This window comes from Arachis stenosperma, chromosome 10 (assembly GCF_014773155.1).
Source record: "Arachis stenosperma cultivar V10309 chromosome 10, arast.V10309.gnm1.PFL2, whole genome shotgun sequence".
Classification (NCBI taxonomy): domain Eukaryota; kingdom Viridiplantae; phylum Streptophyta; class Magnoliopsida; order Fabales; family Fabaceae; genus Arachis; species Arachis stenosperma.
Window position 1 is genome coordinate 110,381,517 of NC_080386.1, and position 16,036 is coordinate 110,397,552.

Here is a 16,036-nt window from a genome sequence, read left to right on the forward strand (position 1 = left end):
TAACTAACACTAATCACACCGTTGTATCCCACAATCTTCACCAACCTAACCTCTGTGCGATACCATCGCCACCACTTACCTAACCTCCTTAGCACTAGACAATCACAATTAATGCAAATAAACAAATAAAACACAAGTAGAAGCATATAAAGTAAGTAGTTCAAGTAAGCAAATAGGCATGTTATACAATTAGGCAAACTCACATAATCAAAGCAAGCAAGCACATAAAAGATGCATATGATGAATGCCTATCCTATTGGCTCGTGATATCACTTGTCGGTCCATAAATGCCAACCTGACACATTCTTTTAGATGTCGCTTTTCTGCCGCACCCACGAATATAGTGTTGGGCACACTCTATTGACCCACGGATATTGTGCCGGACACACTTTATTCACCCACGGATATAGTGCCGGAAACACTCGCATGCGTAATCCAAGGATATAGTGCCTGGCCCACTTTTGCAGCAGAAAAGATTATCAATCACCGGTCAATCCCAAGGGCATAATGCCCTGCATACTTATCATACTTAACCCAAGGATATAATGTCTGACACACTCTCATGATTCAACAAGATCATCATTACTCTTTGAGTCTTCAACTCATCATAACTATCATCAATTCATTACTTCCGTCCCAGGCTCATTAGTTCATCAATTTCCCAATTCATTGTCAACAATCACCATGTGCACCACTCTTCCTTTTCTCTCAACTAACTCGTCCGCAATACCCCAGAAACCTAAACCTCAGTTTGCTAACTTTTCAAAGAAAACCCAACTTAAACCCTTAGGACCTTTCCCATATTTCAATGCTCTAAAAATAAGCCCAAGAGTCTTAAAATGGTGTTATAGAAGCTTACAACCTTGTCGGAAAGGTGAAATAGTTGAAAACAAAATTTAAAATTATGAAACAGGGCGTGTGCGTCTGCACAGGGGTGTACGTACGCACACCCAGGAAGATTTTGAAAGTGTGCGTACGCACAGGTGCTAAAATTTAATAAAGTCTGTTCACTTGCACCAGCTGTGCGAGCGCCCCTAACAGACAACCTTTTCCGACTTGTGCGTGCGCACAGGGCTGTGCATCCGCACAGATCGTAATTCTTTATTGATGTGCGCATGCACCAGTCGTGCCAGCGCTCAAAACAGTAAGCCTTCCCTTACGTGTGTGTACACACAGGTCTAACTTTTCGCAGGGTTGTGCGTGTGCACAAGGCTGTGCATGTGCACATATCAGAAAATCCTGAAATTCTGCAACTTTGCAGAATTTCAAATTTTTAACACCAACTTTGAATGATCATAACTTCCTCTACAGAATTCCAAATTTCACAAACTTTATATCGATTTAAAGGGTTTTCAAAGATCTTTAGTTCTAGACAAGTTTTATCAGACTTTGAAAACCAAGGCAAAAGTTATAACTAGACAAAGTTCACCAAAAATCCATTTTTACCAAAGGCCTCAAAACTCCAATTTCCAAAACTCACAATTCAAAACCAAACCAACCACAACCCAAACATTACCAAAATAACATAAAAGCCCATACCATTCCTTTTCCAACTCAACCATCCATAATCCCCATTTACACTACTCAATACCATCAAATTTCTTACTCATCAGCATCCAAAACCATCATGAATAATCTTTAACCAACATCAAACATCAACAACTACTTCAAATCCCCATCACCTTACCTCAAGGTTATCAATCATTATCCATATTCATATTACCACACTCAACATACACACTCACCAACATCAACCAACATCATAATTTATAATTAGCACCAACAACATCAATATTCCTCATCAACCTTTATAATCATTAAATACTAACAACATCATTATTCATCATCAATCCTTAAATACCAACAACCTCATCAAAAACACTAATCATCAATACTCATTAACACCACAATTCCCAATAATCCTCATCAACCACAATAATCAATATCAATCATCAATTAACATAAATCCTACTTCAACGTATATAATCCCTTAAATCTCCATCCACATGCATATACCACAATATTAATTCAAACAACCATACATCCAATTCAATCATATCCTATGGTCCACTAGTCTAAGTGTCCATGAACATTACATATTACATAAAGGAAACCGAAACCATACCTTGGCCGATTCCTAAACGCACCAAACACCAAAATAAAGCCACCAAACTTGATCTAAAGCCTCAACCAACTCCAAGAAACACCAAAGCTCAAACTTATCCAACGAGAGTATGGGTAAAATCCAACAATTATATGCTACTAGAGATCACCAGATTTCTTTAAATAGAAAAGAAGAGCTCGTCAAGAGCTTCGCGTGGTCGCAAACGACTTGTCAATCGGAGGTCCTCAATTTACAAGCAAAAGAAGGTGAGGGTGAATAGTGGTATTCCCCTCTTCTCCTCTCATCTCCAATCTGCGCCCCTCTCTCTCAAGTTAGGTCAAAATGAGCTGAATGCTCATTAATTGGCCTTATATATGTTGGACCTTGGGTCCAATTTAGGCCCGGTCCAACCCGTTAGCATTTTTGGTGCGTTTGGCCCATTTTGGGCCAAAACCTTTAAGATTAGTGCCCGGTTTTCAATTCAAAATTTATTTTTGTCCTTTTAAAATAATAAACCAATTTTTCAAAATCTTATTTTTCTAAAAACACAGCACCGGACAGACTTAAACCGGTTCGACTGGTTCGGTTGTCGGTTCGCGACTTTTCTCTTTTTTCTCAGAAAATAAATTTTCTGCCTCAGAAAAATTCACTGAAACCAAATTTCACCTTTACATTTTCAAATTAAAACTTCTAAATTTTGAATCCATCTCGGGCACTTAAATTTATTTTTAAAACGGTTTTACGTGAAAATGCGGGTTCTTACATTTTAGGGCCACTCCTTTCTTTTTTGTGTCTTGGCTGGTGTGTGTGGTTTCATATGCTGGAAGCTTGCCTCTCAACACATCATAGGTTAAAGGACTTAGGTCGTTGCTCTCAGCTGGGACAGTAGCTTTTGTTTTCCATTCTTTTGTAAGGCTTCTAAGGACCTTTTTCACAAGAGTTTGTTCAGTGTGAGTCATGCCTATAGCATCCAAGATGCTTATGATGATTAAGAACTTCTCAAACATCTCATCAATATTTTCTCCATCCTGCATAAAAAACGTTTCATATTCTTTTCGCAGCAAATCAATCCTTGTTTCTTTAACTTGTTTGGTACCTTCATGTGTGACTTAGAGTTTATCGCAAATCTCCTTTGTTGTCTCGCATTTAGATACATTCCTATAATCCTCAAAAATGGATAGCACAGCACATTAAGTTGATGGCTTTGGCATTTAAATCGATTTTCTTCTTGTGTTCATCATTCTATTCGGCTTCTTTCTTTGGAGTCACCACTCCATCAGCACTTGTCTTGGTTGAAACTTTAGGACCATTCACAATTATTTTCCGTATGTTGTAGTAAATTGATTGAATAAAGATCCTCATCCTTTCCTTCTAGTAAGCATAGTTTTTCCCATTAAAGAACAGAGTCTTGTTGTTTGACTGACTCTCTGTTAGAGTCTAGGCCACAGCATTTTCACACAAGTTGTTAGCCATTAGACCTTTTCTCCAAGGTGTGAAGCTTGATTCTTGAGACCTAACTCTTGATACCAATTGAAAGTTCTTGATGGCCTAGAGAAGGGGGTTGAATCTATGACATTCTTTTAAACTTGATGAATTCTGCCGTGAACTAGAAAATAAAACTTATCTTCTATTCAATCTGCGAGATAGATTATACAGGAGACAAATTTATTTTATCTTATAAATCGTGAGAAACGGAATCAGAGCATGGATGAAGAAGATGACACAACCATGTATCCTAGTTCAGTTGCCTCGTGCAATGCAACCTACATCCAATCTCCACGACAACAGCGGTGAAATTTTTACTATTATTTCAAATGTTACATACACCAATTCACTAGGATTCAACCTAATCCTATCTGGGACAAATCAAGCTTCAACTTAAACTTGACTTGGCTAGACAACTTTCTAGACTCTCAACACACTAAGTGCTTACCCAACTTAGTAAGGGATACTTCAGATACAAGAAGTAAAATAGAAATACAATCAAAAGAGACAAGAAATAAATCTTGGCTTTTCTCTCCAAATTTCTCTCTATGCCTTTTCTGTCAATGACTTTTTCTTAATGCCTCACTTATATTCCTCTTACCACTGAATATAATCAAAGAAAGATACAACATACAAACAAAATGCTCAATGATAAACTATGAAAGAGATGATGTTTAACAGCTCAAACTTTATATGCTGAACCCAGATTCTAAACTCTCAAATGTGGCTTTCCATCATGGCGGAATGCTGCCTTTTGTGTAGGTTTAATGCTTCCAAGACTTCAAACTTTAGATTTGTGAGGTTTCTCTCCTTTCTTTTCTCAGGTTCTCTCTCGTTGAGCAGAAACGAAGATGATTTTTCTTTTTATGTTAGCTCTGTTTTCTCAGCTAGGGTTTGCTTCACAAGTCAACTCCTTGAATCTTGAACCAGTTGAGATCTTACCTCCTTTTTCTTCAATCATTCCCAAAAATCAGGGATTTGGATTCAGAAATAAGCAATGCAGTGAAGGATTTGTAACGGCAGCTTCATATATCTTGGATTTCTTAATGAATTTTCCAAATCAAAGCCCTTAATCTTGTGCGTTGGCTCCAAAAAATAATTTTGACCATTGATTCACATCAGATTAAAGTAGCCACTATTTTTCTTATATTGCTTGGAATGGTGGTGCAGAGGAAAGGAGAAAACAACAAGCAATTGACTTGCATGTAAATGGAAATAAATTACCTTTAACCTTTGATTGTGTTTAAATTAGACATTGGCTTTCAAGATTAGGTTTTCTTTCTTCTGATTTTATACCTAATGAAAGGTAAAGCACCTTTTTCTTCTTTGATATTTGGTGAAAAAGTGAGCTCTTCTCTTTCTTCTGAACTTTGCTCGAAGCACTACATCAACACCAGCTGGAGGTTGATTTTTCCTTCATGAAGACAATGGGCTGGACTTATAATTTGGTTCAGATTCTTGGATTCATTGTTTGGGCTGCTTACTAACAATTTGGACCTACAACACTAAACAACTTCATCAAAACACCTTTGAACTATTAACCCAATTAATTCTATTTTTGTCATCATAAAATGTTATTATTATTTGCTAAATGTTTAATTACTCTGTTGGTCCCTATAGTTTTGCAAAATTTTCAATTAGTTTCCTATACTTTTTTTTTCTTTTTAATTGGGTCTCAGCAGCAAATTTTTTTTAATTGAGTTCCTATACTTTTTTTTCTTTTATTTGAGTCCCTGCACAATTTTTTTTAGTTGGGTTCCTATACAATTAAGCCAATTACTACTAAAAGGGACCTAATTGAAAAAAAAATGGTGCAGGGACCCAATTAAAAGGAAAAAAGTATAGGAACCTAATTAAAAATTTTGCAAAACTATAGGATCCAACAGAGTAATTAAACCTTTGCTAAACTCAACAAAAAATGAAATAACACACTAAAATAGGACAGTTACAAAAAAAAAACAGTAAAATTTACTAAATAGAAAGATTACATACTGTGTTCGCGTCCCATTGATGTTGATGTATGGTGTTTCGACACTCACATCCTTGTCTACCGAAGGTTTTTCTCCAACAAATATCCTCATTTGTGAAATTATGAATCTCTAAAAACCAAAATAAGCCAAGTATAAGAAATTCTATATTTAACACCAAATTACACCAAAATGAATAATTTCAAACTATAAAATTCGATGTTTATTTAAATAGATTTCGGTGTATTTGGAAAGCAATTTAGTGTATTATAGAATTTATTTTTCTTTTTCCAAGAACTACCAGTGCACCTTATTTCAAATAGACAGAAACAAGAGAAGTTATAGAGAAAACAGAAATTTATATCAAATAAATAATTTACAACAAATTTATTAATTTCTATTCTATCTTTTGAAGAAGATTTTTTGTTTAATGGGTCAAAAACATGAAATTTTTTCTTTTCAACATCCGCCTCCATATTCACCAATGCTGCGCATAACAAATTGGGCAATATCTGAAGTTTGGCCTGAAAGAAATTTTTTTTTTAATTTGATTGGCACCTAATATAGGAATTATTCAAGAAGCTTTATAAATGAAAGCTTACAAATGGATTGGGATGCAAGTTTTTTCTTGTCTAAAAACGGGATGTAGTCTTGATAGTCTTTAATCTGAAAGCACTTGTTAGTCTTTGGATGAATGAACTTGCCCTCATGACTCGCCAATACGGCATTCTATAAAATTTGTATAATACACTGAAAGAAACAGTTACAACAAATAATATATTTTAAGAATATACCGAAATTTCAATGTACTACAGCTTACCACAATATCAGGGGGAGACAGTATATAAGTTTTTCAAATCTTTCAACTTTTTGTTGTTCAGAATTTGACACATTGCCGAGACAACCTACGAAAACAAAAAAACCCAAACTTAATACATATAGGACACAACTCATAACAAAATCATTAATGTTATTCTAGTATTACCAGATTTTTGATATCTGAGTTGACTTTTAAAGAAATAAAGTGCATTCTGGTTATTCCCAGGTGAGATTCATGCTTTAGCTTAAAAATCGTCTCACACTCATTAGAGCGTCCATCATCATTAGTCTTGATATTTGTGACCCAATAAAAGCATTTCTCCTTAAGGTCATCTGTTATTTCCTTTTGCCTTACTGAAGTTTTGAACTTGTCAAGGAAGCTCGGTATAGGCTTCACCTTTTCTGGTGAGGGACTTTTTTGCTTAGTATAATTTAATGTTGTTGCAATCCCAGTATTCATAGTTTTAACCAACTCTTTCAACTCTTCCACCAATATTAGATTGTCTTGAGATTTTTCCTTGTCTGATGGTGGTTCACCCTCTTGAGTAAGTGTAGCTTTCTCACTTGATTGAGAGAAGTCAAGGCTAAATGATGGTGCAAAAAAGTCATTCTTTAATGCAGCATTGGCAATCAACATTATACCATCATTCACAGCTTGAGTAGGTGGACGACTGCATGGTGACACATAAAATAGTTTAAGAATACACAGAAAATATTGAAAAAGAACTTTATTAAGTAGAACTTACACATGAATAGGAGCTACTTTCTCATGAGATTCTTGTTGAGGTCATGGAGGACTGCAGGATTACAGAAAAGAAATGTAATTAATACAAGCAAATCAAGTGCACCTTAATTACATGAAATACACCGAAATATGAACCAAATACACTGCTATTTAAAAGACATGCAACTCAATAAAACATTTACAAAATGACAACAGAAGCACTACAACAAATATTTATGGGCTAGTTACAACAAATACATCAACAAAGTCCCTCAAAATAGACAAAATCAATATTCTGTTGCCTAGTTACAACAAAAAGAGGACAAGAATACCAAGTGCACCTCAAAATAGAAGAAATACACCAAAAGAGAAACTAAATACACCGAAAATATTAGAATAGGAATTTACGTAATACTTATGCATTAATAGTTTCTTCTTCTATATTTTTCTCTCCAAAAGACTTTTCAGTAATTTGTTGAGTTTGCAGAGTTCTTGAGGCAGGTATTTCTGAACGAAGAGCACATACTTGAAGTGAAACTCTAAGGAAAACAAAAATAAAAAAGTTAATATGGAATAAACATTCAAGCGCAAATGATTAACTCAATGAATAGAATATTGAAAGTGAATTGGAAAACTCACATGTCTAGTGGTTCTGATTGAGAATGAGTCTATTTCCAAAGAATAGTCATTTGTCCTTTAGGATTCTATTATTCCTTCCTGAACAGGAGCTAGTTCATTCAATAATTCTTCTTGTTCCTTGAACCTAAAATACATCAAAGTCATCTCACATCTACACCTCAAGCATTTAATAAAAATACAACTTCTATTGTGTGAGAACTTATATAATTGCAATTTTTTCTTTTTTCTTGTCTTTTTTTCTTGCATAAAATCTTAAAAGAATTATATATATATATATATATATATATATATATATATATATATATGAAATCAAAAGCAGAATATAGTAGCACAAAATTAAAAAAATGGTAAGAGAACACAAAAATTATATATTATCACTTGGTTAATTTACACTGCTCTAATAGCTTGTCTGTGTTTAAAACACAGCATCATTTCTACTTTTCAAATTTACATGTGGCATTCTAAAGACAAAATAAATATTATTCAGTAAAACTAGAGTAAATACACCAGGTTTTAAGAAATTTTAGCAAAGAAAGAATTTCAGACATTGAATCTTACGTTTGCAAAAAATCATAGTGAACTTCTGTGGAGTGGAGCCCAGATTGTAGAACATCGGTAGTTTTTTTCTGTATTCTAGAAAAGCAAACAATCATCAGAAAAAAACACAATAAAATTTTGAAAATACACTGAAAAACATCACATACAAAGATAGTTTCTGAATCTTACACATTATGTGATTTAGTTTCTTTTTGGGAGGATGAGTCCTTAATAACATGTTTTCTTTTTTTTGGATTCAATCTTGGAAAAGCAAATAATCTTCAAACAAATGAACATGATAAAATTGACAAAATACATCGAAAATAAATACTTACTTTTTTGCGGGTTTTTTTTATTTTTTTCTTTGATCTTCTTTTTCTTATTTTCCGCTTTCTTCACTTCTGCCAATACATGCAAAAAATTATATTAATAAATAAAATTTTGACGAAAATGAAAAACATAGCATTACAATGATAATTTTTTAATTTTACTCATCATCAGATTCACTTTCTTTTAGGAAGATGGATCCTTAGTAACGTACTTTCTTTTCTTGGATTCTATCCTGGAAAAGCAAACAATCATCAGAAAAATATATAATAAAATGGTAAAAAAATATACCAAAAAAAATACTTACTTATTTGTCATTATTTTAGATTGTTTTCTTCTTTTAAGTATCTCATTTGAATCATTTTCAGAATCAGACTCGGATTCAGCAACACTTTTACTTTTCGAAGAAATTGTCTTCTTCTTCTTTTCCTTCTTTTCTTCATTTTTTTCTCCTTCTTTTTCTCTTTTAGTTGTTTTGTCAGCTGTGCTGTTTTTACGATTTCTTAAAATAGAACAAATATTTGTTTACACAATATATATATAACAAATACACCAAAAATAAGGAAGGAATTCAGTTGAGTTACCATGTCATCTTTGATCTCAACTTTTATTCTTTCAACCAGTAATTGTCTGGTCTAATGTTGGACCCACGGTGCTCCAGGAATTGTATCCACCGGCCTATTTTTGAGTGTTGATTCGTGAAAATATGCCATTATTAGAGCAAATAGGTAGCCATTAACAACATATTTCTTTTTCAATGTGTGTTCCCTAATGCCTTTTATGAGGAAGTTGAGCACATTACCACCCCAATTCTGTTTACATATTGCTTCCACGTGAAGAATGGACAGCATATGAACCAAAATAAGTTTATTTATTGTTGTCAGTAACAAGAAGAATATCTGAATGTAGAGGATGAATATCCTCTTGAATTTCATCTGATTCTCCTCCCCATCAACAGTTATCTCCATCATAGAGATTAATAATTACGATAAAGTCTTGCCTTATAAGCTTCTAACAATTTCCTTATTCTTCTTATGAATTTTTTTCTTCAATCTTTTTTTTGCGGGACCCTGCAAAAGCAGCAAAAATATTTTAATAACATAAAAATAATTTGATAATACACTGAAATTGAATTTACAGAATATATTAGAAAATAAATTTTTACCAGATGCACTCAAGTCAAGAACAGCTGCTATATTTTTTTGGGTGATATTGATTACATCATACTGTGTGTTCAGTCTGTTACGGGACAGATCAAATGAATATGTCAATTGTTTCAATAGCTTATGTGGCACATTTATAGCAGGGATATGCATCAAACCACCAAATCCCAGTTCTTGAACAATGAATTTTTTGGCCTTGCTCATGTTTTAAAAATTATCATAAATGAATCTTGTGGAACATCTCAAATCATTTTTTTTTTGTAAATAAATGAGAATAATGTAAATAAACTATATTTATACAAAATAAATTGAATTGTTAATATATATATATATATATATATATATATATATATATATATATGCTTACATTATATTTTGGTGCTTCTTTTTTGTTATTTTTTTGTAAAGAATGAAAAAAATATTCTTAGGTAACAAGAGCACCAGCCACCAGGTGCATCATAATTCACACGAAATGCACTAAAAGACAAACAAAATACACTGAAACACAAACTATAATATACTGCTATTATTTTTTAATTACATCATACAATGTAATTTCAAAAAGACATATAATTCAGTAAAATATGCAAAAAAATGATACTAGAAGCTTTAGAACAAAATTTTATGGTTTGTTACAATAAATCGACGAACAACATTTTTAATAAATGGACAAAAACAGTTGCAAATTACTCAAATATGTACAAAATAATATTAGAAGCACAAGAACAATATTCTATTATCTAGTTACAGCATAAAGAGGACAACAACACCAAGCTCAATTCTCATGAAAATACATTGAAAGACAAACAAAATATACTGAAAAACAAGCCAAATACACCGAAACACAAACGAAATATACCGAAATACAAACCGAAAGTTGTTAATGATTACTATCAACAAACTCAGTTTCAAATATGCAAACACTCGAACATGCACAAAAACATATTCAAATCCCTCAAACACATGTAAATACAGGTTAAACTATATGACAAACACTACGTAATATTTTTACACCGATTTAACATAGTTATCACCAAATGAAGCGTATAATGAGAACAGTAATACGTACTTCAAGACAAGAACACGAAAAATGATTGTACGAAATAAACAGAATTATGATTATGTAGTGTTTTGCGATCGAAATAAAAACGAAAAAAGTGAAAAAATTGGACGATTCGTGAACAGTACCTTGATGATGAATCTTTTGTGTTTTCTTTCTATGTTTCTTGGTAATGATCTCGAATTTAACTTTGAAATTTTTTTTGACTTTTCGCAACGATTTTAAGAGATTTTTGAGAGATTTTGAGTTTGATTTGAATTTTGGACATTGCGATTTTGATTCTAGAAAAAGAATTATTTTTTATAATGATGTTTGCACTATTCAAGAGAGAGAGAAAAAGGTATGTTTACATGCACTCTAATCTAAAGTTGATTTTTGTTAGACTTAAACTAACTCATTTAAATTTATTTAGCAAAAAAGTGGCTAATTTTTTTAGATATTATCAAAGCATAAGTGTAATACGGGGATATTATGCTAATTTAGTATAATGCATTAATATGGAGATTGAGAAAATACAACAAAAAAAATCGTTATTAACGATTTTAAAATGGACAAAATGCTATGAAAATGAGACTAACGATTTTTGAATAGGACAAAAAATATAGAAAATGGAACTTACGATTTCAAGTAGGACAAAAATAAGTTCTGAATCTATGAGAATATAAAATTGGTACCCTCATTTTGTTTATTGATTCTAGCCGTTTTCACCTGACCTAACGCCTCCCACTTCTCTTTTCACACTTTCTCTCCTAATAAAAAATGTTATTCACAATTTGTTTAAAATTGATATTACCGATTTCTGAATACGCCGATTATTAAACCTATATATGTGCATAACACATTCAGAGCCTCATTTTTGGATATTACCCACCATCTATCTTAATATTAAAAATAAAAAACTCCAAAAAAGTTTGTATGGGTAGTTGGTCTAATATAAAAAACCCTTGTTATATTTATTTTGCGTTACAAAGATGTCAAATTATTTTTGGTAGCAGAATCTATTTTCGCTCCCTGCATGCACTCTCACAGATACACACGTCACAGCTATATAAATAGTGTAACAATCAAACGTGGACTCAACGATTCTCTCACTCACTAATACTAATTCAGCACTCTCAAAAAAAAGAAAGAAAAAGGAGGAGCAGAAAACAATAACGAGAAGCTGCTTCACTACACTGGAAAGAAAAAAAATAAAATAAAAAAATACATTAGTTTATTTATTTCTTAAATAATAAAACCTTTTTTTTTTCTCTCTGCGGTGTTGTTGTCTGCAATGTAGGTCTGCCGGAGAATGGCAAAGTGTCACCGGAACAACGTCGGATCCGTCGTACTCGACCACCGCCATCCTGCCAAGAATGCTGCCACCGCCGGCCACTTCCGCTGGAACTCCATCTCCGCCTCCTCCATCCGCCGGATCGTTCTCGACGCCGTCAGCTGCGGCACCTCACGCTACGGTTACCATCAGCGCCACGACGACGACGACGAAGGATCCAGCTCCGCCGCAACTTCTACAGCGAGTCTGGCCTCCGGCAGCCGCAGGGAGAACCGGCCAGATCAGAAAACAGAGAAGCTCGCGGATCTGCTGAACTTAACGGGGTGCGAGAATGAGGCGGAGGCGAAGAAGAAGGAAGAGGCGCTGGTGGAGCTGAAGCAAGTGGTGAAGGACCTGCAGCAGGGAGAGGACTTGGCGAAGCGGCGCATGGCGGCGACGACGGTGAGGTCGCTTGCGAAGGAACGATCGGAAGTTAGGGGAACGCTCGCTATGCTTGGAGCTATTCCTCCGCTCGTCGGAATGCTCGATTCCGAAGACGTTCATTCTCAGATTGCTTCGCTCTATGCGTTGCTCAATCTCGGGATCGGCAACGATGCGTGAGTTTTCTCCTTAAGTTCTATTTTATTATCTTTTTTTTTCCAATCCCTAATTATTTCTATCACGAGTATATTCATTTTCTTTCAATTGTTTAATGTCATTTTCTGTTAACAGACATTACTCGTTTTATTTTTTTATTTTTTTGGCTTACACAACAATTCATAGTCAATAATTGATGTGATTTGATTTTAATGGACAATGAATGTGAAATTTGATGTTCCTTTGGGTGGCTTGTAACAGAAACAAAGCAGCCATCGTTAAAGTTGGTGCTGTTCACAAGATGTTGAAGTTAATTGAATCACCGGATGCTACTAATTCATCAGTTTCTGAAGCAATTGTTGCTAATTTCCTTGGATTGAGTGCTTTGGATTCAAATAAACCAATAATTGGATCCTCTGGTGCAATTCCATTCCTAGTTAGAACCCTTCAAGATTTGGATTACGAATGTAGCCACCAAGCCAAGCAAGATGCTCTTCGAGCTCTATACAATCTATCAATCTTTCCAACCAACAGTTCATTCATTTTGGAAACTGAGTTGGTCCCCTTTTTGGTTAGTTCAATTGGAGACATGGAAGTGAGTGAGAGAGTGCTTGCGATTCTAAGCAATCTGGTTCCAACTCCAGAGGGCAGGAAAGCTATCAGTGCTGTAAAGGATTCGATCTTCATTCTGGTGGATGTGTTGAATTGGACGGATTCGCCGGAGTGCCAAGAGAAGGCGTCATACATTTTGATGATTATGGCACACAAATCCTACAGCGACAGGCAGGTCATGATTGAGGCTGGGATTGGATCATCACTGCTTGAATTGACCCTTCTTGGTTCCACATTGGCACAGAAAAGGGCCTCAAGGATCTTGGAATGTTTGAGGACAGACAAAGGGAAACAAGTTTCTAGAAGCTATGGTCGAGGAAGCTTGGGGGCCGATATCTCTGCGCCTATTTTCAGCGCGTTGCCGTCTTTTACGAAGGCTTCGGGTGGAGGAGGTAAAGGCTATTTGGAGGAAGAGGAGGAGGAGGAAGATACGATGAGTGAGGAGAAGAAAGCAGTGAAGCAATTAGTCCAACAGAGTTTGCAAAACAACATGAGGAAAATTGTCAAGAGGGCCAACTTGCGTCAAGATTTTGTTCCATCCCAGCATTTGGCTTCACTTACTTCAAGTTCAACTTCTAAGAGCCTGCCATTTTAACCAACTATAGATGCTGAGAACCATGAAAGATAGCCTTCTCATTGTAGTCTTTTTTTTGAGCTTTTTGGTTTTGTAGATTGTTTATCTAAATCTTAAATAATAATAATAATAATAATAATAATAATAATAATAATAATAATAATAATAATAGTTGAAATACTTTTCTGTTCTTTTGTTTCTTAGGAGCATGTGCTAAACGCTAACAATAGATTCTATTATGGCTTGAAAACTGAAAATTTTTGAGGTTGCTTCACTCATACAACTGCTACAACTACAAGCATCCATACAATGAAGGATCAAGGAATCACTTTCCAACCATAACACATTTTTGTCTTCCTGTTGGCTCGATTATTTGTTTTATTATTTATTTCTAAATTGTAGTTGGTATTGGAAAGGTGTCGCTCATATTTCATCTTCCATATAAACAGGAACTGTTCACTGCCGTTTGAGAATCTATCCCATGTGTTGACACTTGATTTTTCAGGAATCTTAGTATTAACATAGTTGAATGTAATTGTGTATTTGCAGTGAGATTGTTACCTGTTAATTTTGTCAGATAAAGAACTCGTTCATTAATTACCTTGGATTTTGTTTTGATTATAGCCACATGACCTAGGTTGCGGAACTCGTTTCCTTTACACAGACGGACCATAGATCTATAATCTAATATTGGATCTGGTTGAATGAAATGATGAGCTGTTCGTCTCAAACATGTATCAATGCCATTTTCTCCGCACTACATTACACGTTAGATTACGTTTATTGTGGGGTCTGTACACTATTCTCTATAGTCCTTTGTATTGTATTTTTATCCTCTGCTGGGGGCTTAAATTTTGTTGACTTGTGGTGTGAATATCAACGTAATATATTAGTAGATTATTAGATTTAAAAGAATTTGTTATGCTACTTTTTCTATCACATGCAGGGTTGGTTTTCACTATCTTTGAATTTGGTTACATACCCTGTGCCCGTGGTTCCAAAAGCGGGCTTCAATTATTTGAGATACATTGTTTTTCCTAGTTGGATGGCAGAGTAAAGTTGAGAATTTGTAATTGCATCACAGACAATGATGTGACCACTAATTGCTACCATTAACTTTTCTGGCTATAAAATTCATACAAAACAAAAGCATGTCTAATAACTAATTGTGTGTTAATATTTAGACAAGTTTTTCAACATGAAAAGGTCAAACAATCATTCGAGTTTTCTTCCTGTTTTTTCCCTCTTATTATAATCATAGAGACGCCAAGTTTCAAGAAGTTCCGTACCGTACACTTGGATGTGCTAAAGTATAAACCGACAATTGACAAGTTAACAATTGACAAATGAGAAAGGTAATTTTTCATGAGTAACAATTTATGCTCTATTCTTAACCCTTCATCCAAATTTGCATATATACTAGATTTCTTTCAGTTTGAAGCATGTTCTTACACTGAACACATCTTAGTATTAAATTGTGTACAGTTTGTGCTTATGCATTTTGGGAACGTGGCTTCTTGTTGGCTCTACCAGTATGGGCACGGCAGGTATTTTTATTGCAGACCTATACTGATAATGATTACAAAAGTCCTTCATTGATTATGCATTATTACTATTAATGACAACCTCATGAGCACTGATGAATTGTTCACTGTGGACCCATTTCTAGCTACAGTGTGTTTTGAATATGTATCTAGTATTGTTGTAGCATGCGACATCGAAACCAATGTCATATTGTCATCACATTGTGGTGGCTGATGCAATTTGAGTTACTAATTAAGGTTATGCATTTATTAGATTAGGTTAAAGTTTCATTTGATGGTGAATTGAATGTAAATGGATACAATGATTCATTTAATTTTTTCCAGAAGATTAAAATAGCACGAAATAGAATAAAAATAAAACGTTTTAAACATTAAAAACAAAATTAAAACTTAGCAAAAATGTTTAACAATTAAAACAGTATTTTATCCTATATAATATTGTATTTGTTTGGATGTTATTAAGTCGATAAAAAATATTTTTTAATAAAAATAATCCTTTTTTTATTTTTAGCATATTTGATAAATTTCTAATAATAAAATTAAAAATACTTAAAAATTAAAAAAAAATCTTTTTTGAGAAGTTATAATTTACATAATTTTTTAAAGACTTTTTTTCTATAAAAAGAGATATT

At 33.9% G+C, this 16,036-nt stretch overlaps 1 protein-coding gene across 1 annotated transcript; it reads left to right on the forward strand.

Annotated features, from left to right (window-relative positions):
- Positions 1-11,815: 11,815 nt before the first annotated feature.
- On the forward strand, positions 11,816-14,326 carry LOC130954755 (U-box domain-containing protein 14-like). The gene is made up of 2 exons (XM_057881520.1): positions 11,816-12,694; positions 12,936-14,326. The coding sequence occupies exons 1-2, from the start codon at positions 12,117-12,119 to the stop codon at positions 13,879-13,881; spliced, it is 1,524 nt and encodes a 507-aa protein (XP_057737503.1). The 5' UTR covers positions 11,816-12,116; the 3' UTR covers positions 13,882-14,326.
- Positions 14,327-16,036: the final 1,710 nt, after the last annotated feature.